Here is a 26,419-nt window from a genome sequence, read left to right as displayed (position 1 = left end):
TCCCAATAATCCCCACACCAATAGATATCATCACAGCCACAACCTTTGGCTGCCACCCCGTGGATGGAAGATGGACTCGACGATGGATCACGTCAACACAATGTGAGACTCGATTCAATTCTCTTAGTCTTTCTTAACCAGCCGTGGTGTAGCCTCTCACAGCCTCCCAGATATGCTTCGTGTTGTTTCCGCTCTCCGCTAGCTTGTCCTTACGTCCACTCACACGTCAGGTGAGATTCTATGGATGGCAGTTCGTAGTCTTCCTGCAGCCATGACACCGTACCCTTACCGACCATATTGTGGATGCACTTCGAATACTACGTGTATGCTAGTTCTCCGAATCGAGCGTTTGCCGTAGTTGGTGAACTTCTTCCACACTCCCCGCCCCTCTTCAGCGAGGCTTGTCTTGCTTCTTGGGTCACCAGCACGTCAAATTTCGTGCGGGCTGCTGAACTGCACAGTTGGCTCGCTTACTTCCATGCTGTTTCATCCTGCATATTTAACGGCCGATCATGGGGAAACGCCGCAGTCCTGGCTTCGTTCCCATTCGTTGTTCGTGGATGAATGTGGGCAGCCATCATCATCCGACCTCATTCTTGCCAAGCACTGGTGAACGGTTTTCGTTTCTCATGTGCTAATATCCCTAAGCCCTTAGGATCTAGGTGGCAGGCATCACGGACTTCGGTCTGTCTCCGGGTATTTTAGACACATATCATAGACTTGTTGACTATGCAATGCCACTTCGGGATATCGTATCCAAGCTGCGTTGCGAAGGCCGGGTCGCATCCTGCATCATGTCCCCAGCGGTTTGGTTATCTCGAGTGCATTTTTAGCCGGAGATACCTTCGGATGTCCATGGCTATTACAACGAGCAGCTCGATCTCACTCATGCAGCCATGCAGCCATGCAGGAATCACGAGTACCTTCGCTATCAAACCCGAATTTTCGGTTGGGTTTCTGCGGAATGCCAACTATGGTGCTCTGGTATCCTGGTGATTCAGCGGGCGTCTTTCTGATGTACGTCGATGTATGCACCCGAACATAACCCTGCCACTACTGCAACCACAACATCAGCTCCAGGATGTGGGGTAACTCCGTTCGGCCACTCTAGCCTCCACACCACCATAAGTCCTCGGAATCTTTGGTACAGGATGATCTCGCGCCTCTTGCCTTTTCGAAAACAAGGGGCGCTGGACGCAAAAGATCCCTCATCGCTCAATCTCAAGATGGTTCAATCTATCACGTATTTACAGCATATCTTTGACTTTGACTCCATACCTTCGTTGACCATGGCGGCTCATAATATCCATGAAGGATTCAGACATTCTCGCAACCTATGTATCGCACAATAGGTGGGCACAAGCCTCTTCGAGTCTGGGCATGGCCATGCGATGACTACAGCCTGCACCACTGTGGGCGTGATACTATACCCCACCGTGCCACAAGAGCCAAGACAGCGACGCATTGAAGTCTGATCTTGTGCGACTTGAATTGATCCCCTGCCTGTATACCGTGAACTTGACAATCTACCCTTCCGGAGACGACACCACGAGACGGTACGTTGAATATTTATTACCAATAGAGTGGCCGCCGAAGATATTGCTCACAGAATCTACACTAATGGTATTCTCCAGTTCTCGTCTCGGCTCTGTCTTCGCTATCTATCCCTCAAAGTGCAATGCTTTTCACTTGAAAACTATTTGAGATGCCATACTACCCTTGTTCGGTGTGCATCCCACTCTCGGTTCTCAAATTGTTGTCGATCTCTAGTGTCGTTGGAAAGGCATGCTGTGATGTGGCGTGCCTCTACCTGCTCGTCAAATCTCACTCTGATTATATTGTTTCATCTGGCTATCGACTGATACCGGTGTTGGTATTTCGAAGTGAAGATGTGCAGAGTGGAGCAGTCCCTGGATCTATCTTCTACAAGCCTTTGCTACACTGGATGAGCGCAGACATAATACAAATCTCTCCTCTACGCATAATGACTGAGTATCACAGCACATCCTGATATCGCGTAACGGGAAACCTTGAGGGACGTACTTGTCCAGAACAATCTCGGAAGCTATACGTAGCTGGCGAGCGAGCTTGCCACGCAAATCATTTAGCGGCCTTACTTGCCCTGCGATATCGTGGTTGAGAATACCGGTTCTTATCTAGTGAGCGGTCTCGCGTTCACGAATCCGTAGTTATCATCACTGGTAGAAGTAGTCTGGGATGGAAACGCCAGTCTACGCGCAGCCCATTCATTCGTCTTATGGTTCATCCGTCGGAATATAGCGCAGAAGTGCGCTGTTTGCATGCTTGTAATACATGAGACTGCTTTATGATGTCCAAATGATTGATGGATATACTCCATCACTGGCGAATATACGTGAGACGACCATCAAAATGGTCAAAGTATTCCGGTATAAATATAGGTGAAGAGTGCGACTCTAAGTAGTCAGGGTAGAGGGAAGTGATGCTGACAAGCGCGTCAAACACGGGTTATCCAGACTTAGCTGCGGTCAATATAATGATGCTCGATGTATGGATTGCTCAGTACAAAGCGTTGAATGATGTGTGCACAGACCACTGACGCATGCTTTCAACTGCCCAGGTACCCCTGCGTGATGGACCCATGGAAAATTGTTTCTCCGAAGCTCTTGCGCGAGATTCTGCTTTGGTCATGAAAGCGCAATCAGAGCTCCCTCACGATCACCACTTGTCTACCTACACGTTTACCCCTCCCTCTACGGCGGCTCTACCTATGTGAAGAGAGATTCTGGGCTTCCTTAAGCTCCGTTTTTCTTGCTTGATCTACCTTCTCTTCTGCGAAGACCTAGCAACGCGCCATCAGCTCAAACACGCTCCGCGTTTTGCGCTGCAACAGGAAGTTTCGAACATTTACAAGGCGCATGCCGTCCGCTACCTCCCTAATTCATCGAGCATACACCTTACTATACAAATACCACCCCTTGAACACGGCGCTTCGAATTCTGGGAGCGACTGTTTCGGTGTCGAACAAGACGAATAAATCAAACGGACGATCGGCTGGCGTTGCCTATAATGAATTCAGGATCTCGCGAGCCGTGGGCTTCAGGACAGAATCAGACTCCTGGAACAGGTCCTCAAAACAATGATTCAGGATCTGGGCCATCGTCAAGACCATTCATAGGAAGATACGAGTAAGTACAACTTCGCCTATGCATAGGTCGTGAGCCGTCGCAAGCGATTCAATACGTCCTATACATTTAGCTAACACATCTTTTCGTAGTGGTACTTCTGCACCTGCGCAACCACCACAATCGCAAAATCCAACTTCTGGTGGTGGCCCGGTGCTACCACCTCCCCCAGGTTCGTGATATCACCCGTGTTGCCAACTACAAAGATTACCTTCTAACTTACTTCTAGGCTCCTATCACCCTCCTGGACAACCGAGCCAAAGCCTACCGTCAATCTCAGGACTTGCACAACCTGCACAAACTTCTCCACATCAGGCCTCTCAGCGAGCGCTACCGACAGGGTCTGACGCCACGCCAAATATGCCTGGCGGCCCATACCCACTGCCTGCTCTGAACCAGTCGATTCACGCCCAACACCATGGCCCACCTCCCCCAAACATGGAAAGAAGGATTGACGGGAGAGATGGTCGAGAGCTCGATCGACACCTGGAGATGGCCGCGGCCGAGCAACGCGATCGTGAGAACCGTGAACGGCACCATCAAGAGCAGGCCGCGCACGAGAATCATGGAGGACCGATACAAATTCACCAGCCTGTTGCAGTCGCTCCTCAGACTCGAGGTATACATGGTCCAAACGGTCTACTTGGTAATGCTGCCGTCATGACAGGCACAAGTGGCTTACCAGGTCCTATCAGCGCACCAGTCAATGGGCTGTCTGCAAATGGTTCAGGTCAAACTGCTCCAAGTGAGAGCAATGCTCGAAATCAACACGCTGTCCAGCCACCGCCTCAGACTCTTCTCGTCCCTTTCTCTGGTGGCAATGCACAACCACAGCAGCAGCAACAGCAGCCACAGCAACAACTAGTGAACGTAGGACAAGGGCAACAGCCACCAGTGAATGTGGGACAAGGACAGCAGCCTATACTGAATGTACGTATCACTACTCATTCACACTCATACAGTACCTAATATCCACCGCGTCACAGGATGCACTCAGCTATCTTGACCAAGTCAAGATACAATTTGGCGAACAGCCCACTGTCTATAATCAGTTCTTGGATATCATGAAAGATTTCAAGAGTGGCGCGTAAGTGACAGCCTGGAAGCGTGAACTTGTTGCGCGCGGCTAACTCTTGACGTAGAATTGACACTCCTGGTGTTATCGACAGAGTTTCCACACTTTTCTCTGGGAACCCTGCATTGATCCAAGGATTCAATACATTCCTCCCGCCTGGATATCGTATAGAGTGTGGTACAGGCGACGACCCGAACACAATCAGAGTAACTACACCAATGGGTACGACAGTATCGGCATTGGGAGTCCACCCTCTATCCCAAAGTGTGACGAATGGCATCACGTCTACTCCGTCAGATCAGCAATTCTACGAACAGTCAAACCGAGATGGCGGCAATAATTGGCAACAGTCGGTACCACAAGGCTCAGACGTCTTTGGGCCGGGGCGATCCGGCCCATATGGTCCGCAGCCCGGCCAGCCGGCTTCGATGTCGCCTGAAATACAAAGGGCACACCCAGAATCTGCCGCACAGGTCGAAGCTCGACAACTAGAGCAGCGTAGCATGTCTTCACTCCAAAATGCTGCTGTGGTTGCTAACGCTGGTCAAGGCCCGGAAGGTATGCAGTCGCCGCCTGGTGGCGCTGCTGCCCACCTCCATGGCCAGTCTATCAACGGTATCGCATCTGCCGCGCCATCCGGTGCTGGTAGTACTGCTGAGAAAAGAGGGCCGGTCGAGTTCAACCACGCGATCAGCTATGTCAACAAAATCAAGAATCGTTTCGCGACACAACCGGATATCTACAAGCAGTTCCTCGAGATTCTGCAGACTTATCAACGAGAGTCGAAGCCTATCCAGGACGTATACGCTCAAGTCACGACATTATTCGGAGGTGCCCCAGACTTATTGGAAGACTTCAAACAATTCCTACCCGATTCCACTACCGGAGCCCAGCAAAGAGCCGCACTCGCTGCCCGCCAGACGGCCGAAGATGTAGCCCAGACAAGCAATATACGCAGTGATGCTACTTACATAGCTCATACTCAGCAACTACAACAGACCCCAAGACCCGAGCAAGGTGGTCGTCTTCCTCCGATCGGGAACTTCGCACCCACTCCGGCGAAAGATAGCAACAAGCGGAAGAGAGGTGACAGACAGGGCCCTGTTGCCGGGCAGGCTGCAATCCCACCCCCTGCTCTTGAAGTAGCACACAGTAGCCGTGGAGGCTATCCTCCGGGTGCCAAGGTTAGTAACTGCATTCCATTAACTATCCTCCATTATTCTTTATTCCTGCCCTCCTGTACAACTCAGCCCTCATTGTTCAGCTTTCGATTCGCATGCAGCACTATTGAAGCTTCTTTCTGCGGCTCATACCCTCGTCCTAATGCGTCATCTGCCGAATTTCATTGTTGGTTTTTTTTTCTTTTGTGTGGCGTCGCATATATACATACACCTACCAGCAGACACTAATGGTCGGTCACTCGTTTCAGCGAACCAAACAACACCATACTATGAACAAATCTACAGTCCCCGAGGGACCCCCTGTATCGCCTACCTTGACTCCAGCTCTTCCTGAGCCGATCCCGCCAACGTCATCGACCGCTGCAACGCATGATGAACTGGCTTTCTTCGACCGCGCAAAGAAGTTTATCGGTAACAAGAATAATATGAATGAGTTCTTGAAGCTCTGCAATCTGTTTTCGCAAGATCTCATCAGCTCTGAGTTGCTTATACAGAGAGCTCACAGCTTTCTCGGCGGTAATCCTGAGCTTATGACCTATTTCAAACATTTCATGGGCTATGACCCCAAACCAGAAACTCTCGAAGCTAGAGCCATCCAATCATTCAGCTCGAAAGTTTCCCTTTCAAACTGTCGTGGCCTGGGACCCAGCTATAGGCTATTGCCAAAGAGAGATCGCATGCGTGTGTGCAGTGGTCGCGACGATCTTTGTCGCTCTGTCCTGAACGACGAATGGGCATCGCATCCCACTTGGGCATCGGAAGATTCTGGATTTATCGCACATCGCAAGAATCAACATGAAGAGGGTCTTCATCGCATCGAAGAAGAACGCCATGACTATGACTTCAACATCGAAGCCTGTCTTCGTACTGTACAGCAATTAGAACCCATTGCACAGCAACTATACCAGATGTTACCGGAAGATCGTCTCAACTTTGTACTGCCAAAGGGACTCGGTGGGCAAAGCGAGGCTATCTACAAGCGTGTGATCCTCAAAGTATATGGTCGCGAAAAAGGACGTTTGGTTCTTGACAGTCTCTTCGATTCACCATACAAAGTTGTCCCTGTCGTTCTTGGTCGTCTGAAATCCAAGCTTGAGGAATGGAAAGCGGCGCAACGCGAGTGGGAGAAAGTCTGGCGTGAACAGACTCAGAGGATCTTCTGGAAAAGTCTTGATCACCAAAGCATCGGTGCAAAACAAGCAGACAAGCGACAATTTCAGACCAAGACACTGCAGACCGAGATCCAGGTCAAGCACGAAGAACAAAAGCGGCAACGTGAGGTCCAGAAACTCTATGTCCCGCAATGGCAGTTCGAATATGCCTTCGACGACATTGATGTCCTGTACGACGCAGCCCGTTTGGTGCTCGTACAGGTAGAAAATAACCAAAGCTCTGACCACCCGCGTTTGTTGAACTTTATGAAGGAATTCATCCCCATGTTCTTTGGACTCGATGTCGCAACCTTCGACGAGCGCATCCGTATCTCGCCTAACGGTTCTCCAGGTGAGGAGGACCTGGATGATGAAATGACCAGCCCCGACGATGTATCCTCTCGATCAGCCCGTGGCAAGGGCAAGAACCAAAATTTACTTCGAGGTGTGCTTGACAAAGGCCGAGCATCCACAAGGCATCGCGAGGACAGCAATGCCTCTGGTAGTCGTGCAACAACTCCAGATATTGGTTCGAACATCGACGATGAAATGACTGGCGTCGCTGATAGCCCCAGTGGCGAACCTGCAGAAGAGCGTCCATTGAACAAGTGGCTGGAACATCCAACTCTAGGCAACGAGAACGATATCGCCCCTGATGAGCCTTTCCAACGTGACACATACAACATGTATGCCAACCTCCCGATATACTGCTTCTTCAGAATGCTAGTCATACTTTACGAGCGTCTCGTGAACCTAAAGAGGGTCGAAAACGAAGTCCATGACCAGGTCGTGAACGCAAAATCGGAGAAGCCGGCGACCGATTTCAAGCTCATCGATAAACTACCAAGCGACTTTTTCGGAGACACCTCTTTCAATGCAAACTATTACCAACAGGTACTAGGCATGTTTGAGGAAGTTGTCAAGGGTGACATGGACATGATTCACGTAGAGGAAACACTTCGAAGATTCTACCTGCAAAACGGCTGGCAACTATACTCCGTTGATAAGTTGCTCAGTTCGCTTGGTCGATTCGCCGTGGCAGTCCTCACAAGCGATACTAAGGACAAGTCATGGGATATCTACCAATTGTTCAAAAAGGACCGTCAGCGCAGGGAAACGACTCACAAAGATGAGATCAACTACCGTCGCCAGGTGGAGAAATATGCCAAAGATGGAGACGTATACCGCATATGCTTTGTAAGTATCGACCTTGCCATTAGTAAGTCCTTTTCTAACGCGTGTTTACAGAAACAGAATGAAATGAAGGCGACGGTCCAGATTTTCAAAAAGGATGACCTTACATTCGATCAGAGAAATTACACCGCGGAGCAGAGATGGCGATACTACATCTCGACGTTTACCAACGTAGATCCCACAGAAGGCATGGAGAACACAAGGCTGTCCAAGGTGTTCCTGGCGCACGGCCTTGATGATAATGAGAGCGATGCTAGCAATAGCTCCCTGAAATCTAGTTACATTACCAGTAACGACGTCATGACGATTCGAATTGCAGTTCATAGCTATAAGATGATATTCGAACCGAAGACCGAAGAATATCTCGTCAAATCGAATAAAGATCGCACAGGCGGCAAGGAAGGACTCGAGGCGATCAAGAATGAGAGCATTCGCGCAGGTGAAAAGGCACGCGAGAAGCTCGTCCTGAACAACTCCTGGATGAAAGGTATGAGCAAGGAGGAAGTCGATGCAATAAATGCCGAATATGCACGGCTCAAGGGTGAGAAAATTGAGTCCACGAGTGCAAACGCTGGTACCGATGTAGTCATGGCGGATGCATTGTGAGAAGAATTCTTTCCCTGGGCTTTTTTTTCTTACTTCCTTCAAGCGTAAGAGACGGTCGGACTGGGTTTCTGCCTATCGACAGACATGGTACGGTCAAGTCTAAAGTGTACCTTATGCGGTTTCAAAGTCTGGTGTCCCGGGTGTTCACGGTCTCTGCATTTGTGATTTAGTATTTACTTAGTACAGCATCGGTGTATGCTTCTTGGATGCACGTCTAGTATGACGTGCATCTGAATGTGTTTATCTATACAACAAACGTAGAACGCTTCGACTGTCTTTTATTGTTGCTGCTCAATTGCTTCGTATGTCACATGGTCAGGTGTAGTCTTCTGTCCGCTGTTAGGAAGGTCAATCCTCTCCGCATACTCACTACCGAATTTTACACCGGACGTAAACGTCAATTCTTCACTTGTTATACTACCATAGTCCTGCGGATATAATCGTCCGCTTTGCGCGAAGTTGATCTCCGAGTGCTACATTGCGTAGAGCCATGCCAATTCAGGCACTTCCAGCAGCGACCGCACATCTTCTCAGCAGTTCACAGCTCCTGACAAGTCCCACTTCTGCCACCAAAGAGCTGATTGACAATGCCTTGGATGCTGGCGCCACGTCAGTTGCAGTCGATATCAGCGCTGACACGATGAGCTCTATACAGGTACGTGAGCGCTTTGTATGGCATCGTCTGAGGACAAGCAACCACCATGACTGAATCCTTCTTCTCAACTCTAGTGGCTCAGCTAATAAGGTACAGATCCGAGATAATGGTCACGGTATTCCGCCCGAGGATAGATTGCTGTTCGGCAAGAGAGGTTGCACGAGCAAGATTCGTGACGAGAGCGATCTGAGGTTGGTTGGTGGGAACACCTTAGGCTTCAGAGGTGAGGCCATCAGTGCTTTGTCGGGGGACCTTCTCGTAAAGGGTGTCTGCAAGACAGTGAGGATAACGACACGAGTCGCAGGTGAGGAAGTAGGACGGAGCTGGGACGTTGGGCACTGGGCAGTCAATCACATGTATGCACCCTATTGTCTGGGCTCAAGCTCCCACTCATATGAGGTATTTTCAAGTCAGGGCTAATGGTGGTGCAGAGGAGTTGCTACCTCGCATCCAGTTGGTACTACTGTGCGTCTGACGGACTTCTTTGCGGCTCTACCTGTGCGCAAACAAGCAGCGCTCAAGACTACCAGCAAATGTCTTGCGGACATTAAACGCATGCTGAAGGCTTACGCCTTTACTAGGCCAACAGTACGCTTTTCGCTGAAGATTCTCAGGGCAACCTCAACTGCTGGGAACTGGACGTTTGCGCCATGTAAAGTACACGATGGAAATTCGGAGTCCATGGCATCACTTGTCGAAGAAGCTGCTATCAAGATAATAGGCCACCAGGCCACTAGCCAATGTCGATACGATGCACTCAAAGGTAACGGATATCACGTCCGCGCCTTTCTACCACGACCTGATGCTAAACCAGCATATGTGTGCGGGTTTGGTTGCTTCTTTCAGGTAGACGGACGCCCTGTCGGGCATGCCAGAGGCGTTCTCAAGAAAATCCTGGAGTTGTGGAAGCACAACCTGAAAACAGCCGGCTTGGGTGGGGTCAAGGAAGGCTTTATCTGGCTTGATATTGCATGCCCAGAGGGGACGTACGATGTCAACGTGGAGCCTGGCAAAGGTGACTTCATCTTTATGGACGAGAAAGCTGTACTGAAAGTTGTCGGGGACCTTATGCATTCGTTCTATCAGATCCAGACGGAAAAGGATACTCCTCAGGCACTAGACCAACTGATAGACTTCCTGGAGTCAACTGAAGTCGTGGGAGACACGTCTGCGAACCGAGATCCAACACCACAGCCTGAAATGGAACTTCCTCCTCAAGCAATAATCTCGACCCATGAGGACTGCACACAAGGATCTGGAACTTACCCCCCTCCACAGCGATCGTCTGCGTGGGTTTCTAACATGTACGGTGGCGATGACGATGACGATGACGAACTTGCGGATGTAGTCAACGAGACAGATACTACAAGTGGGAACTACGAAAACTATGATGATGACGAGACCGAGGAAGCATTGAGGTCCGTCGAAGTGTCTAATCCATGGACACTTGCAAAAATGGCCACAAAGACAAGGGGCAGATACCGTGAGCCGGTCCAACTCAACACGCCTGCGAAGACTCCGCTGAAGATTCGACCCTCCGACCTCGCTCCGCAAAGTTCAAGCACGAGGAGCCTACAGGCTCAATTTGGCTTCCATGAACAACACTTTGGATTGGAGACACCCCCGGCAACACTTTCGAGTAGCTCTGTTCGACCAACACAGACGTTAGCGGAGGCTCGCAACAGAGCAGATCCGCCTTCGTCTTCAAGGGTCGAAGATGGAACTGAGGTATACGCAAGCCACCAAAGACGACCTATGGACGTTATAACTCCACAATTTCAAGATTCTAGTCTTCCAATCCCAGACCCAAACCCGAATTCCGTATTAGGAACCCCACTATCAGCAATTCCTGAAATCTCACGGCGCCCACGAGCAAAACTCGGAAAACAACAACCGCAACAACAAACGGAACGGCAACAGTGTCAGAGCCTCCAGATCCAAGACGATCACAGCCCCGGAGTCCGATTCTTCGACCCCGAACACGCGAATGACACCAGAAGAGCAGAGCCCAAAAAGCGTCGCAGTCAGCAGAAATTCAGACCGCCAGCCCTTACAAACGGTGCTCCCCGTACCCCTCCCCTCAGGAGACAAACAGACCCCCGATCCAATCGACAACGCAACAGAAACAACTCAAGTAGCAGCAGCATGACAGAGACAAACAACGTCCATCACCATTCACGGTCCGCTCAGACTCCCCATCAGACACCATCCGAGCACGATATCGGCCGCTTCTTCTCCAGCCACGCGCCCGTTCCACCCAACGAGCACCACAACGAGCACCACAACGAGCACTACAACGCCGATAGTCCATATTTCCGAGCCCCGGCCCCTGCGATCGCCACTCCGGCAATCGACTCCTTCCTCGCGAGTCTGGCCGAAGCAACCCTGCACTCCATACCTGCTACTACCCCTAACCCACACGCCACCCCTGTCACCGAGACGCCGGACCGCGCAAAAAGCCAGGCCAATGACGAATCCGTTTCCGCCTCCGGTGGAATAAACTCAAACACGGCACAGCAGCAGCAGCAGCAGCAGCATATCCCTCTCTGCCGACGCCGCACGCGAACAAAATCCATGAATCCACTCCTGCGTCCGTCGAACGTCCGCACTGTGACTATCCGCATCCACACCTCCGGGGCGCAGATTGCGAGACTGCTGCGCAGGTTGGACGACGGTGAGTTCGATGTGCTCGGCCGTGATGGCGCGGGCAGAGATGCTGTGTGTTGCGGCGGGGTTTATGGTTCGGTGGTTACGGATGGGGAGGTCGGCTTGTGGACTGGACGTGTTGTGGACATGCTCGTCAGGGGGAGGAAGGGTGGTGGTTGCGAGGTGGGGCTTGGGGAAGTGGATGCTAGGCTTGTGCGAGATGCGCTGAGGAAGGCGTTGGATGGGCTTGTGGGTGGCGGGATTGGTGGGGATGAGGATATGCTGTTCTGAAGGGATTGAGATGGGGGCTATGGTGGGCGATAATATGCTTGATGTCGTATAAAGGGGTACAGTGTACTTGCATAATTTAAGAGTATAGAATTAGCGTAGCGTATATATCATATGAATATAAGATATCAAATATACAAACCGAACAAGCAGGTTTCACGTTCACACATGAATCGCAAAGGTAGAGTAATGTTGTGAATTTTGGAGGCGAATCTTCATATTTAACTCATGATATCTGTGTTCATGAAGTACATAGCCTCCTTCCCATTCAAGCACCCATGCAGACCATGCACCCAAATCCGAATTTACTTGAGGGGAATGAAACGCGAGGAGTGGGTAGCACCAATACCGGGCCTACCGTGCTTGACAGGCTTGCTGTAGCGAAAGTTAGCATCATTATCAAACTCACGCATCCCGTCACTCTGTCGACGCATCAAGAAAACGTACTATGAGATGGAGAATTCTCCAAGGTAGTGGCCGACCATCTCGGGCTTGATCTCGACGGCGTTGAACTCCTTGCCGGAGTAGACAGCGACAACGCTGCCAATCATCTCTGGCACAACAATCATGTTGCGGAGGTGCGTCTTCACGGTGTCGGGCTTCTCGTTGGGCTTGGCCTCTTGCTTCGCCTTGCGTAGCTTCTTGATCAGGCCCATGGGCTTGCGCTTCAGACCGCGGTTGAATCGTCTGCGGGCACGGGCGTGAACGACATCACGGAGCTGCTCGGAGGAAAGGTCCAGGAGTCTGATGGATTTGTTAGATTGTGGTCTTTCGAGATCGAGTGGCGTGAGTGTGGTGGTGCGTACTGGTCAAGGTCGATGCCACGGTACGAGAACTTGCGGAAGGCGCGCTTCTTCTTAAGCTCTGTGCATCCATATGTCAGCGGGTCCTCTCTTTGCTGTGATTTGTGTCCGCAGTAGAGTGTATTTCAGGTTTTCAAAGCGAGGATGGGCTTGGAATAGACGTGGGTAGATGGGTGCATACCGGCGGCTTCCTCTGCGTTCTATGACATCGGGTTAGTCTGAAAGAAACCGTTCAGCCATTACATGTACTCACGTATTCGGAATCAGCCATAATTGCGAAGTTCGACGGGTATGAGGACGACTTCGACGTTGGCTGGAGGGTTAGTAGAAGTCGAAAAGCTGTGCCTAGGGCTGTGGTTGACGATGAAACTCCAACACGGGTGCGGCCACAATATTAAGCGAGAAGCGAGTCTTGGCACCTCATGGCCAATCAAGTCTGGCCGCCACGGCTGGATTCGCAGCGCAGCAAAAGCACACTTGCAGCTAACGAAGTTCAACACTGATTCTGGAGCCAGAAGTGAAATATGCGTGATGTTCACGTTCGTTTGGGATGCACGTAGGTGGCATGTAACTTTCTTCTATTTTTTGAAATTATATGGTCCGAGACTCGGCTATGTTACTATTGAACAAGGGTGCCAATTGACACTTCCCGAGTTCTTGAAATGTTTCATACTGTCGTAACAAAGCGGGCAAAGTCTTTTCCCAATTCCAGCCGGGAAACGTGTCGCCATCGACTGGCTTGTGTTTCGTGACACGTCGTGAGGCAGAGAGTTGTAGCCAATGCACTTAGTCGAACAGACCGAAGCCCATGTCGTCGTCTGACTCCTCCTTCTCCTCCTCCTTAGCCTCCTCAGCAGCCGGGGCGGCGTCACCACCAGCAGTGGCAGCAGCAGCACCACCAGCAGCGGCACCGCCAGCGCCACCAGATGGAACGGAAGCGAGTTTAGAGGATCCCTCAGAGATCAGCTACACCATGTCAGTAACTTTGACGTCTCAATAGACCATTATTCCGCACCTCTGAGATGTCCTTGCCCTTGAGCTCAGAGATAAGCTTGTCAAGACGCTCATCATCAGCTTCGATGCCGACGGATTCAAGGACAGCCTTAACGTCTGCGGCAGAGGGACTGCTGTCTGTTAGAAAGAGCTCCAAATACGATAACGGCGACGTACGAGGTGTTTCCACCGATTCCAAGGAGGAGGTAGGCTGCGAGGTGCTTCATTTTGTAGGATGGGACTACAGACTTTGGTCAGTATATTGGCAGAATACGGAATTTGCGAGAGTAAAAGTAAAGACTGACAGTTTTTTGAGCGTTATATGAACAAGCGTTTCAATCGATTTAACCGCGTGGGCGGAGACTGAGCGTCAAGTTCTGGGTGTGGTTTGTAGAAGTTTTGGCTATCAAAGTGCACAGTCACAGGCTTGGAGACTCATTGAATTTCGCGTGCAGATGTGTGCGCTAGTCCGCGTTTGTGCTCGCGTCACCGCCATCGATAAGATCACGTGCTGTCCCTGCCCGCCTATAAATTGCAACGGCGTCCACGTCTCCTAGCAGGTTGTTGTCAGGCCATCTTTCTCCCTCAAACTACATCTGGCGTGTCTCGCCGTGACGAGCACGCCATATTATTCACCACACGCCCTTCTTATTCCCATGATGCGCGCGAGAATCTGCATATCAAAGCACTGAGAATCTACAGATCGAGGTCATACTATGAGCGTGAGTTAAACCCTTTGATTATAACGCGGGCGATGCGCTGACAATGAAACGAGTTCCTCAACTCCGTTCTTTCCTCTATTGGCACCGGCCAGCCGGCGAGCCCCTCTACAGCCCCGGCACGAGCTCCAACGCTCTCTTCCACGCCTGGTAGCAGAAGACCACTTCCCATAAATGGCGTCACCCTAGTTCAAGCGACGAAACGCAAGGCCGAGAGTGACATAGGCGCTGTAGCGACAAAGGCACCTCGGACAGACGATCAGCAGCATGGTGCGGTTCGGTATACCGGGACTGCAAAAGCCAGTGCTACGCCACCTGTGAGTCGACCTTCGTCAAGGCCTGCATCAACTGGCCCGGATAGTCTTCCATACCGTGGGACTGCGAATTCCGGGCCGTCAACGACAAATGGACCCAAATCTGTCGTCAAATCGACTACAGTGGTGTCATCCGCCCCTGCGAGACCCATCTCCAGGCCCACGACGCCGGCAAACAGTGGGTTGGCGCCACCTGCTCCTAAAGCCGGATCATATGCAGCCATGTTGGCTCGGGCCAAGGCCACTCAATCCGAGAAGCCCGTAGTCGGCTCGATCACACACAAACAGACCGAGAAATTGACCAAGAAGGAGCTTTTGGCTCGTAAAGAGGAGGCAAAGAAACAGCAGCTATTGAGCAAAGGCAAGTCGGCAACTACAAATGGACGCCCGGGAAAGCCTGACGCAAAGTCCGATACTGCAAGGGAGAAGAAGAAATCCGAGCCCTCGTACCAGGGCACTGCGCATGGGAAGGCTCCCGAGCCATCATACAGCGGCACTGCGCGCTCCGGTCCTGCGACGAAATCCCACAAGTCCGCACCTTACGTGAAGGGCTATAATGGCAGGATATCCGAGAAGAATCGAGGACCCAGCTATGCATACGCCGATGAAGATGAAGACGAAGAAGAATCTTACATGTCTGACGCATCCTCTGACATGGAAGCTGGCGCGTTTGATGTCGACCATGAAGAACAGCTTAGCTTGCGCGCGGCAAAGAAAGAAGATGAAGAGGCACTGCGGGAGGAGGCCGCACTCAGGCAGGCGAAACTATTGCGTAAGAAACAGATGGAGAAACTAGCCGCTGCCGCTGCCGCCAAGAAGAAGCGATATTAAACTCGAGGCTTTTTCTCCTTTCGGTCCTTTACTTTTGGGTCAGTCATACTAGCGTGGTGTCAATTGCATCGGAGGGTTCGGGTTTGCGTTTAGCATTTTGATTGGGAGCAATGGGCATCACTGGCGCTTCAACCATGAGCACCCACGGGTCTCTTGTCTTTGTCATTTATTTCAGAAAGGCGCCACTCTCTACTACTACTAGAAGGGATCGGATCGGTGGTACAGGAAGGGCAAGTCCACGCGGACACAAGAATGCAGTCGTTTGTACGAACAGTAGACCACGGATCTGTTGATTTAGATTAGATACATCGAAGCCTGCTATAGTATGCGAAGAGTTTGTTGATTCTACATATGCTACTGTGTGAACATACATGCTTGTGTAGAATGAACGTGTCGCTGTTGCTGTCAGGCGCGTCAAAGGGAATGGGAAGGAATCTAGCTCTACTTTTACAACTAAGACAAGAGAACTAAAACTAGTAATTAGTAGTAAGCTATAAAGTAGCTTAAGATAATAATAGTAGTATGAAATAAATTAAGAACTAAACTAGAAGATAAGTAGATACTCTTACTACTATAATAGTAGTATAGCTAGTAAGAATATGATATAGATATAGGATTAGGATATATCTATAAGTCTGGAAGTTATAAAAGAATATAGCTAATGTAGTAATGACTCTTGTCTAAGTAAAACAGGTAGCTAGATTATCTGAAACCTTACTACTATAAACTCTCTTACTATCTTTCTCTTACTTCTAATAACATCAATTCACTAATGAATAAGTCTATACTCTTGATTTCAATCCTCTCTTTGGGTTTTATTTCTGGGTGGAAAAGGCACAATACTACCTGGTAAAAGGCGATACCCCTTGCTACTTAAATATACCAGCATTCCGAAAAAAGCATAGCTGTCCGCATTGTCCAGCGCGTCGTCTGATGGCTTTTGGAGGACATTTTTCCACCCATATGCTGGGTAAACATCCTTTAGCTCTAGCGGACTCGTATGACCCAACTCGTGAAGAAATAGAGTACTAGTATACATCTCTAAATCTTCCATTGTCTTTAGCTTCCCGATATCCTTAGGCAGACTTCCCTTTAATGCTTTCAGGCCGTACTCGCATATCGTTATGGTCGTTCGATCTGCTGGCCTGTAGTGCTCGTACCCGGGAGGGGTTTCTCTGCCTACGTAGGTTGTAGCTGTCATTGTGTCGGTGCACTCCGGCTTAGTCACAAACATCATACCGCTGCTATAATCTGACCACACTGGCTCTCCCGTGTCCGATATAGCTTTACTTGGAGACTCTTCCGTCCAGCGTGTGTTGTCGCAGTAGATGTGCAGTCCTGCAAACTCGAACCTCTTCTCTTCTTTCATGGCCCCAATGTACCCCATTACGCCCAACACCCGCGTACTATCAGCCTCCTCTTTAAAAATGTATTGAAAGCCCTCGTTGATGAACTGTAAAGGAGGGTCGAAATTTAGGTAGAATTCACTCAGCGTAGCGATGTGGATCGCTTCCTCAATCCCATCACGGAGTTTTTCGTATGCTGGGTGTTTGACGCATGACGTATCGAAAGCGTATGTCCTGATCGTAGAGGCTGTAGGCAGGAGTAATAAGCTCACCAGTAGCAGCAGCAGCCGCGCCGGCGCGGTGAGAGGTAGGAGCATGAGTCGCCGATATATATGGAGAGGGCGTGATGAAAGTATAATATCAACCAGAATCTACACGAGCAAGGAGCGCTGTACGATGATACACTCTATATAATATTCTCAAGTACCTTGAAGAACTCTCTATTCAAACTATTTTCTACCATTGAATATCCCAGACGTAGTTCAGACATGGTGTGAGTCCTAGCTTTCTTCCATGGGTTTGCGTCAACTTAAGCCCGGGCGCGATAAAAACAGTAACCTGTGAGCTGTTAGCGATACTATGACCTGTGGGCAGATCTAATACGATCCCGTGCGCCTACAGTAAGCAAGTGGATAACTTTCTATAGGTGCGCTTCCAAAACATGTCCTTACCGGTCTAATACTGCACGGGCCTGGAGGAGGCATAGCAGCAGTATGATTGGACTCAAGACTCTAGCTGAGGTACTTCGTGATACCAGGATCCACTCACAGTTTGGAGTTCTCGCCTGTCTCTACACAGTATGTCACTCCTAGACCAGTACTATATTTATTTCGCATACAAAGTTTCAGATTTCATTTAGAATTTAATTATTGATCATTCAAGGATAAGGGGAAAGAAGAGGCCATTATAGATTGATAGATGCATCGATACAGTCAGATCCCGTTATCATGATATGGATACGGCTACTTCAAACGTGTCGCTATGGCGAGAATATCGTATTTGAGGATTAATCTTCTAGTAAACCCTCGCTTTTGTCCACGAGAATTTTATCATTGTACCGAGGATCTCGGTATACTGGATATCGCGATGACGAGATTTGACTGTAAATAGATAGATAAGACAGAAATAGAGTCAATGAGCTATATACAACGTGGAGCACCAGCCGGAGGTTACTCCACTGCCTTCGTTCCTTCCCGTCTGCTCATCTTCCTTGCCTGCTTGCATTGCCGCATGTCGACTTCGACCGCCATCTCATACTCACATAGGTATCAACGGCATTTCACCCTTGCCAGCACGATCATAGTCTCCAACAAATCCATCAAGACTACCACCATCGGAACAACCCTAAAACCCAAACGGATTCTGCGGCGCTACACAACCGTTAGCAATTCTGCACACACGCACACACGCAAACGAAAACAAAAAACAATCATCAAGTTAATCACAGGATACATACTAGCTTTACTCAAATTCGCCCTGCCCGTCGGCTGAGGCACCAGCTTCTTCTGTCCCGGCTGCACACCAAACTTGATTTGCGGCGCCGGGCCCGTCTTCTGCGGCTGGAGCGGCGCAATGGTCGGCTGAGTCGGGATTGGGGGCACAGGAGGGACAGTGAAGCCACTTGTACCACCAAAGCCCGTTTGCTGGGAAGGCTGCTGGAAGCCAGTGCGTTGAGGCTGCAGGGCGGGCTGGAGAAAGGCGTTGATTCCTGTTTGCTGAGGTTGCATGGGGGAGAACGATTGCTGGAAACCGGTTGGCTGTGGTTGGAAAGGGGCGCGAGGAGGGTCGGCAAAGGGAGAGCCGTTGGAAGGTTGGAATTGAGGCTGTTGCTGGAACTGGTTGAAACCTGTTGGCTGGGGTATCTGGAAGCTGGGCTGCGAGAATTGGCCAAATTGATTCTGCTGCTGGAAGCCGGTGGGCTGCATCTGGAGGAAGTTTTGTTGTTGCATACGTTGCTGCTGTAGCTCCTGTAGGCTTTGTCCGGCTGGAGAGACCTGAGCTTGGACCTGCGGTTGATATCCAGTGAGTTGAGGCTGTAGGGGAGGAGGTGGTCCAAAAGCACTCTGCTGTTGTTGGAAGTTCTGTGGTGCGGATGCAGCACGCTGCGGTGGAGGTTGTATGAGGCTGCCGGGCATCCCCGTCTGCTGCGGAGCCATAGGCCGCTGTCTCGGGGGTGCCATGGGCTGTTGCTGTCCCTTCATGGTAGCAGCAGCTACTTGGTCGAAGACTGATTGAGTGGCTCCTGTCTGTGCAGGCTGTTGGAGGACCGCAGGTTGGGGTTGTGGTGCTGGCAGGTGCTGTTGCACTGGCGGTTGTGGAGCTGCCTTGGGCTCAGGAGGTGCGGGTATCAAGGGCTGGTCGAGCAGCGAGAGTTCTGCCATGGCACCAGTAGGTGGTCTCTGGGCAGCTGGTGGCGGCGAGGTCGTCTGCTGTGCAGGAGAAGAAGCGGCTGGAGTGGGCTGCTTCGATGGCTTGACTTCCCAAGCATTGTCATCGAATCCGTTCGTGGGCTGCTTTACCGGTGCTGAAGCCAACGAGGTCGCCTGCGCGTCCGGGGGAGGCTGTTTGACTGCGGCGTCCGTCATCTGCTCAAAAACCTTTGCGTCAACAACGTCGTTAGTCTGCACTGGAGGTGCCGGACGTCCCTTGCCAGTGTTATTACGCAAGGCTCCCCCTGGACCTGAAAATAGCCCGCCCTTCGCATCTGCAGAATCTCCGGCACCCCCTACGCGTCCGTACTTTGCGTCCAGATACTTCATGACACGAAGGATATCTCCCTCCTTCACGCCCAGCGTCCGTAGGAGTTTCTCGTTGATATCCGCCATATTCTCCTCGCCCATCTGATCCTTCTCAAAAGCCGATGTGTACGTCTGGCAGATCTGAGGGTTGACACCACAGCTGAGGAAGAAGTCGAACCAATCGTAGTCTGATTTCTTTTCAACAGTGATACCCGCCTTGGAAGCGCGTTCGTTATCCCTTTTCAGCAGCGTAGACCGGCGTTTGATCTCAGACAGTGGCTTGTCCTCATCCAAGGACACTCCAGTCCTGCGCTCAACATATTCCAGGTCTTCGATAGCCATCTTTTGCACCGGGACAGCAATCTTCACACCATTAAGTTTGTGCAGGTGGATCTTGTTGTCCCTGAGACCAATAAACTCAGCATCGACTTTGAAAGAGCCGGTTCGGTCCGTCCAGGTTCGCACTTTCGAAGAATCGGGCTCTACCAATCATCATCAGCGCCACTATCGAGCACGACTTGAACATGACTTACTGGATTTCGAACTCGAAGATGACTTAGCCGTGCTATCTCGTTTTCTCTGTGAATGGCGTTTAGTATCAGGATCGCCTTGCGCCAAGCTACTTTGTCGCTCAGGCAATCTCAAGCCAGGGCCTACCTCTGCCCCTCTGGAATCATTCTTCCTTTGCGACTTGGTCGCTTGCCTTGCTAGCCTCTCTTCCTCCAAACGATTCTGCTCGACAATTGAGAGTCCTGCATCGGATCTGCTTCGACTTGGTGCTGCTGAGACGTTTATGGTGCCCGTGATCTCGACGTAACTACTGGGGACAACCCCCTCCTTGCCATTCTTGAGTCGCCGCACTTGCCACCATTCGTCGCTCTTCGTATCATCAATGATGATGACCTCATCATCAAGAGCGACCGTTACCTCGTCATCTCCTTGCGCCATGAACTCGTACACCATCTTGCCCTTTTTCTGTACTTGTCCCCCTGACCCAGCAGCCAGAACGTCCTCCATCCCACCTCCACGAGCAGCACCAGCTAGTTCTCCAAGATAGGCAACAATCTCTTGAGCCGTATCCTTGGCACCCGCATGAAAGTCCACGCTCTTGCTTGGCCGGACTAATTCCATGAAAACGTGCTTGCCCTCGATGGAATAGTGCGTCAGCTTCTCGGCTGTCCACTCCTTCTCAGGCCCATTCTTTGCTTTCTCTGGAGATATCATGATTGTGCCTTTTGGCACATTGATGCCCAAAGTCATCGGCATCTTCTTGTTCTTGCCCATGTGTGAGACCATTTCATGAATATTGTACAGGTGGTAGCCGCTTGGCGATAACGGTGACCGCTGATAGTGTCGATCTTCATCGTCGTAGTCGGTCGGCGGGGACATTGGTGTTCGTGGAGAGGCATACTGCGTAATTGGAGGAGAGAGAGTCTGCGAGGGAGGTCTTTGCGGAAGGTTCGGAGGAGGTATCTCTTCGTCGGACTCTTCCGGTGTAAACTGCACACTCTTCTTCTTAGGAGGAGCGCTGAGATTTGGCGGTGGTGACATGGCAGACCGCGGCGCCGAGGGACCTGCACTCGCAGCACCTTGTCCTCGCAGAGCTTGTGCTAGAGCAGCTGCTGGCCCGCTTATCGGAGGTGGGCTATTTGGCTCATCCTCCTCATCCTCAGGCTCAACAACTGTTGGCCGAGGAGGCATGGCTGGAGCGGCTGGAGCTGCTGGAGCTGCTAGAGCCGCAGGCGTCTCCGGGGGTGAGTCTGACATCTCGATGTAATTTGCCGGAGCAAACCCGTATTCGCCATTGAATCCGACCAGAGTCCAGTCTGGGTCAGAAGTATCATATACATCAAGTAGATCTTCTTCGCTAAATGAGAGTTCTTCATCTGTTTGGCGCGTGTAGTCGTACATCGCCTTCGCCTTTGCAATTGGAACCGCCTGCGTGCAAAAATGTCAGCCCTCATTCTTACTTCAGGACGCCCGTGAGCATCCTTCTTCCAAGATCTTGAGATATAACTTCACTCACCTCCTCAATGTAATTATTCGGTATCAGGCCTTCCGCTTCCTCTTCCTCCTCACTGCTTGCTTTCCTCTTTGCCTTCCACCAATCATCGTCCGTGCTCTTTTCTAGAACAAAGAGTAAGTCGCCCTCTGCGATTTGCAACTCCGTCTCAGCTTGCGGCGCATAGTCGTATATAGCGCGATAAATGCCAAGGAACACCATGATGCCTGAAATGGATTCGTTGAGCGAGAGCTGGGATGTGGGATGTCGCTGCCGAGATTTGAAATGTCCGTTCGTGTTGCGTTTCTGACAATCGAACCGAGAGCAAAGACCAGTAGAATGAATGCCCCGCCGAGGGAGCCCGCAGAATGTCGAGGTGCAGACGGATAATTGTATAGGAGACCTCTCGGTTAGGCGTCAAGCCGACTACGCAGCGTCGGGTATATAGAGATTGGAATAAAGAAAGTCCACAAGAAATGAGGTGTAATCAGCGCGCTAAAGTCCACGAAAGATGCTTGGCTGAGAGTGTAATGCTGTCCATGGACGGCGAAGATGCAGTGATGTCGAAGATGGAGGAGACCAAGCCCCAGCCCAGCCCGACAGCGACGCAACGGGTGCTTAGGCCTGGTTAGGCCAGGCGCACGTACCAGGAAGTTGCAACTCCTTGAAATTATAGTCTGCACCATCCATACATAGTTTATTGGAGCAGAGATAGCTTTCAAAGCACGTTCATGATACAATAAAACTTCACGACGAGATGCAAGCACATACAAGCAAGTATAGGTATTACAGTAGAAGAGTTGCCATACATCGAATACAAAGTATGCACGCCAATATATGCCCCCCCCCTCTCTCCAAACGCTCTCATGACGACAAGTTTTTGGTGCGTCGTAATACGAATACACAGCCGATCACGGCAGCCAAAACCCCTTTCCATGCACCGTGTACAAGGATGGCCATATTTGGATAGGAGCGGGTCTGAATATTACAGCCAAAGTGTCACAACAGATTTCTGCAGGTACAGGAAACCAGTCTCATTTTGATATACGAATGGAGCAATGACTTTTTGTTCATTCTCCAGCGCCCGAGCAGTGCTACGCCACCTACGATAAGGAGACAAATTACACGAAAGAAAAGGATACAAGAATGATCGTCAGGCTTTCTAATGAAGGCTATTATCGTAAGGAAGACCGTTCAGGTCATGCTCGCTTCGAGTCGTAACAGCGTGCAGATACCGTCAATATTCAACAAGAGAAGGAAAGCGTGTCCAAAATCGCTCGCTCGCTCACTCGGCATACATGTCGTACATCGTCTAGAAGTCCCAGAAGCTCTTCTCTGTTTGCTTGTTAGCCTGAGCCTGTGAATGCTGCTTGCCACGAATGGGCATCGCTTCACCACCGTCATCGCCAATGTTCCACTGCTGTGCGTCTTTACGACCTCCCATGCCATTGCCAGCAGTGTTATAGATCTTGCGAGGCTGGTTCTCCTTGCTCTGTGATTTTGGAGTTTCGTCGTATAGAGACCAGCCAGCATTCATGCCGCTTTCCAGTACGTTCTTACGGGTCTGGCCCATTTGACCCATGGGCCTCTGATCCACGGTGCTCTGTTGAGATGCTGCCGGGCTGGCATCCTTCATCTCGAACTGGCTACCAAAGTCCTTCCTGCGATTCTCGTTGTTGTACTGAGCAGTTACATTTTCAAGGGGCTTCTTCGCGTTGGGCGTGATTTCATCCTCCCCGAGAATGTGGTCCTTGTACAAGCCCATGCCGGCATTGGCAACCTTCCCCTTGTTTGACACAGGTTTCTTGTTGCCTTCTGGAGTGCTGTCGTCCTGAAACTCAAATTGAGCCTTTAGATTGGCGCGAGGCTGGTGTACGACCGGGCGCTTGACAGGAGACTCCTCCTCATCATCACTCCAGCCAAAGTGGCGCTCCTGCTGCGGTTGAATCTTGTTGCCGGCCTTTTGTGGCGTAGCAAAATCCTCAAAACCCCACTGGGACTGATGCTTCTTGTTGTGTTGCTGGCTGATCATAGAACGCGTAGGTGGAGCACCACCAGCTTCCTCGCCATCACCAAACTCGAAGTGATCATATCTCTTCGCCTCGGTCTTGATTGAAGTCTTCTGCGGAGAGTCGGCGGGAGTGTCATCATCCACGTCGAACATACGGTTGGCCACGAATTTCTTGCCAGCGCCGGCCTTGCTGCTCTTTCTGGACGAAGCCGTGCTCTGAGCAGTGGCAGCAGACTGTTCACCAACGAATAGCTCGCCAAGATCACGATCTTCTGGTTTGGCAGACTGGCGCGTTGCGTAGCCAGGACCAGCGGGTATGTCCTCCTCTTCAATGACCTCGCGGGGTGCAAAGAGGTTCAAACTAGCATGAGGATCACCTCTCGTGGCGCTCCTGCTCGAGGTAGGTCTTTGTGAATTGCTCATGGCATCGGAGGAGCTCGTAGAGGGACGCGAGTTGTCAATTAAAGCCTGGGGTGTGAGGGAAGCGCTGTTCGCAATCAACTTGATCTGATCTTTGCTTTCCTTGATAGGCCAATTCTTTCCACGGGCACCAATAATCTCAATCTGCTTCAGCAGCGCTCCCTGGTCCCAGTACTGACGGATCTGGGTGATCTTCTGTTGCTCGTCAAAGTGTACGATGTGAACCTATGATAAAACCTGTCAGCATTCGTCACGACATTGGCGAATACCGACTTACCACTGGGAATGTTGCGACGCGGTCAGACAAGAAATTATCGTCTAGTCCAGGTAAGTACGCGCCACCACCGTTCTTGAACTCGATGGTGGTCTCGACATCGGCGCAAAGGGCACTACCGCTGTCGATTGTGCTAAGAAACTTCTCGCTCTTCTTCTCCAAAAGCTTGCTCTGGCCGACGAAGTGCTTCAGGATTGGCAGCGGCTCATTTATTGTCGTGAGGGTCGTGATGTAGTTGAGCGAGGCCTTGTCTGACAGCGCGTCCGCCGAAGGGCTGTTCAGAAACCTCTGGTACTTTCCAGCGATAGTCATCTTGAATTATGCGTCGATAGCTTGAGCAAGGACAAGCGATGGCTTTGGATAGAGGAGGCGAACAGCCGTATAAGCTGATAGCGGGGGTGAAGTGAGATCGGAAAAGTAGAGTGAATTGGCGACAGTGACTACAGCAAGAGTGGAGTGATGTGCAGGTAGGTAAACAACGAGAAAAGGAGGAGCTTTCAGCGTCAACAAGGGAAGGCGCAGATAGAAAGGGGAGGAACGATGCACGCCCTTGGGGTCTTGGGGTGGGAGATGTTTGCCCGTCCCACCTTACTTTGCGCTGCGGTTTCAGATGCGAGAGTGACAGGGATGACATGTAAACACGCGTTACCCCGGACAGACACGTGAATCACGCTGCCGAACCTGCACTGTTTACTTTTTGTCTGACAGAACCCCTCGGTCCAGTATAAGATCCTTCTTATTTTCAATATAGATGCCTATACCACAGCTCCATATTTACTCTCTATCACTTCACCCCAGTTCCCAGTTCCCAGTCCCTGATCTTGCGTTACCGCTGCTCGCCTCTCGCCGCGGGGCTAGAGGCATGCATCATTTAAACGGTCGTGATTAAACTTTCAGGGGAGCTCGAGCTCTAATTAGCTGCACCTAGTAAATAGCGCATTCTTCCGTACCTAGGCAGAACCTGATAATCTTAGTGTGCATATGGATGGAGACGCCCCTCTAAGTTCTAAGTCCTCTTTTATCTCTACTTCTATGGCATATACGAAACTATATATAATCTTATAGATCTATATAGAAGAAGAATTCTTTATAAAACTTAGGCCTTAGGCTTTCTACTTAAGCTTGAGAAAATATTCTTATACATCTTTATTCTTCTAATGTATGTATAAGTATATACTAACACCTTCGAGTGCTAAGATTACTATATACTCTAGTCTAGCAATAATATAATTGATTCTCCGAATATACTAATCGAACGATTATCTAAACCGACATACACTAGTCCTTCTACTGTTGCCCTGTTAGTACTACTGTTATCGTCATTACGATTATTCCTAGTCTTGTTCAAATTCACATTATCCGAATCACCAGCCATCACACTGACGAGTAGACTACATAGCATGGCACGGCGTCCTTCCTCCACACCAACCACCCAATCATATCCCTAACAAAAACGACTCCTTACACGCATAGCCACCACTCATTATCCCAACTCTATCAAAACAGCCAGTCAACACCGCAGCAACAGCTCATAGAACATAGCACAGCAAGCACTTCTCCTTCTTCTTCTTCCTAAATAATCTAATCAAGTTAGGAACCAAGTAGAGGAATACGTCTGTCTTGTAGCGTATGCATAGACCAGGCATTACTATTTTTTGTGGTATGTCTGGTATTACTGATATGACTGAATGACTGGATGACTGAATGACTGAATGACTGGATGACTGAATGACTGGATGACTGAATGACTGGATGACTGAATGACTGGATGACTGAATGACTGGATGACTGAATGACTGAATGACTGAATGACTGAATGACTGAATGACTGAATGACTGACTGACTGACCGACCATCCATCTACCCATCCATCTATCTATATACCCACCTATCTATCTATCTACCCATCTATCTACCCATCTATCTATCTATCTATCTATCTATCTATCTATCTATCTATCTATCTATCTATCTATCTATCTATCTATCTATCTATCTATCTATCTAT

General features: G+C 50.3%; 9 protein-coding genes across 9 annotated transcripts; 4 read left to right on the top strand and 5 right to left on the bottom strand.

Annotated features, from left to right (window-relative positions):
* The first annotated feature begins 1,490 nt into the window (after window positions 1-1,490).
* On the top strand, window positions 1,491-2,082 carry EJ05DRAFT_155204 (uncharacterized protein). The gene is made up of 2 exons (XM_033739363.1): window positions 1,491-1,556; window positions 1,635-2,082. The coding sequence occupies exon 2, from the start codon at window positions 1,706-1,708 to the stop codon at window positions 2,009-2,011; it is 306 nt and encodes a 101-aa protein (XP_033596739.1). The 5' UTR covers window positions 1,491-1,556; window positions 1,635-1,705; the 3' UTR covers window positions 2,012-2,082.
* An 831-nt stretch (window positions 2,083-2,913) lies between these two features.
* EJ05DRAFT_155185 (uncharacterized protein) lies at window positions 2,914-8,577 on the top strand. Its single transcript, XM_033739362.1, has 7 exons — window positions 2,914-3,167; window positions 3,257-3,336; window positions 3,394-4,094; window positions 4,151-4,251; window positions 4,307-4,740; window positions 4,789-5,423; window positions 5,669-8,577. Exons 1-7 carry the CDS (start codon window positions 3,049-3,051, stop codon window positions 8,369-8,371), a joined length of 4,773 nt encoding a protein of 1,590 aa, XP_033596738.1. The 5' UTR covers window positions 2,914-3,048; the 3' UTR covers window positions 8,372-8,577.
* A 284-nt stretch (window positions 8,578-8,861) lies between these two features.
* On the top strand, window positions 8,862-11,981 carry EJ05DRAFT_541370 (uncharacterized protein; the record flags this gene model as incomplete). The annotated part of the gene is made up of 3 exons (XM_033749657.1): window positions 8,862-9,026; window positions 9,123-9,382; window positions 9,458-11,981. 3 exons carry the CDS (start codon window positions 8,862-8,864, stop codon window positions 11,961-11,963), a joined length of 2,931 nt encoding a protein of 976 aa, XP_033596737.1. The 3' UTR covers window positions 11,964-11,981.
* Window positions 11,982-12,265: 284 nt separating this feature from the next.
* Window positions 12,266-13,034, bottom strand: EJ05DRAFT_504379 (putative 40S ribosomal protein S15; the record flags this gene model as incomplete). Its single annotated transcript, XM_033747562.1, has 5 exons — window positions 12,266-12,335; window positions 12,408-12,704; window positions 12,767-12,824; window positions 12,945-12,963; window positions 13,017-13,034. 5 exons carry the CDS (start codon window positions 13,032-13,034, stop codon window positions 12,266-12,268), a joined length of 462 nt encoding a protein of 153 aa, XP_033596736.1.
* A 291-nt stretch (window positions 13,035-13,325) lies between these two features.
* Window positions 13,326-14,136, bottom strand: EJ05DRAFT_514283 (ribosomal protein 60S). Its single transcript, XM_033748512.1, has 4 exons — window positions 14,062-14,136; window positions 13,934-13,997; window positions 13,779-13,887; window positions 13,326-13,729 (listed from the first exon to the last, which is right to left on the bottom strand). Exons 2-4 carry the CDS (start codon window positions 13,981-13,983, stop codon window positions 13,550-13,552), a joined length of 339 nt encoding a protein of 112 aa, XP_033596735.1. The 5' UTR covers window positions 13,984-13,997; window positions 14,062-14,136; the 3' UTR covers window positions 13,326-13,549.
* Window positions 14,137-14,324: 188 nt separating this feature from the next.
* EJ05DRAFT_541367 (uncharacterized protein) lies at window positions 14,325-16,083 on the top strand. The gene is made up of 2 exons (XM_033749656.1): window positions 14,325-14,478; window positions 14,532-16,083. The coding sequence occupies exons 1-2, from the start codon at window positions 14,473-14,475 to the stop codon at window positions 15,618-15,620; spliced, it is 1,095 nt and encodes a 364-aa protein (XP_033596734.1). The 5' UTR covers window positions 14,325-14,472; the 3' UTR covers window positions 15,621-16,083.
* A 319-nt stretch (window positions 16,084-16,402) lies between these two features.
* EJ05DRAFT_514281 (uncharacterized protein) lies at window positions 16,403-17,323 on the bottom strand. The gene has a single exon (XM_033748511.1). It carries the CDS (start codon window positions 17,281-17,283, stop codon window positions 16,417-16,419), a length of 867 nt encoding a protein of 288 aa, XP_033596733.1. The 5' UTR covers window positions 17,284-17,323; the 3' UTR covers window positions 16,403-16,416.
* Window positions 17,324-18,002: 679 nt separating this feature from the next.
* EJ05DRAFT_514280 (uncharacterized protein) lies at window positions 18,003-22,284 on the bottom strand. Its single transcript, XM_033748510.1, has 4 exons — window positions 21,731-22,284; window positions 20,238-21,642; window positions 18,423-20,186; window positions 18,003-18,336 (listed from the first exon to the last, which is right to left on the bottom strand). Exons 1-4 carry the CDS (start codon window positions 21,926-21,928, stop codon window positions 18,311-18,313), a joined length of 3,393 nt encoding a protein of 1,130 aa, XP_033596732.1. The 5' UTR covers window positions 21,929-22,284; the 3' UTR covers window positions 18,003-18,310.
* A 563-nt stretch (window positions 22,285-22,847) lies between these two features.
* Window positions 22,848-24,818, bottom strand: EJ05DRAFT_154941 (uncharacterized protein). The gene is made up of 2 exons (XM_033739361.1): window positions 24,415-24,818; window positions 22,848-24,362 (listed from the first exon to the last, which is right to left on the bottom strand). The coding sequence occupies exons 1-2, from the start codon at window positions 24,721-24,723 to the stop codon at window positions 23,019-23,021; spliced, it is 1,653 nt and encodes a 550-aa protein (XP_033596731.1). The 5' UTR covers window positions 24,724-24,818; the 3' UTR covers window positions 22,848-23,018.
* Window positions 24,819-26,419: the final 1,601 nt, after the last annotated feature.

Source organism: Pseudovirgaria hyperparasitica (genome assembly GCF_010093815.1).
Source record: "Pseudovirgaria hyperparasitica strain CBS 121739 unplaced genomic scaffold EJ05scaffold_17, whole genome shotgun sequence".
Lineage (NCBI taxonomy): Eukaryota > Fungi > Ascomycota > Dothideomycetes > Acrospermales > Acrospermaceae > Pseudovirgaria > Pseudovirgaria hyperparasitica.
The sequence above is the reverse complement of the archived record's forward strand: the minus strand, read 5'-3'. Positions and strand labels throughout refer to the sequence as shown.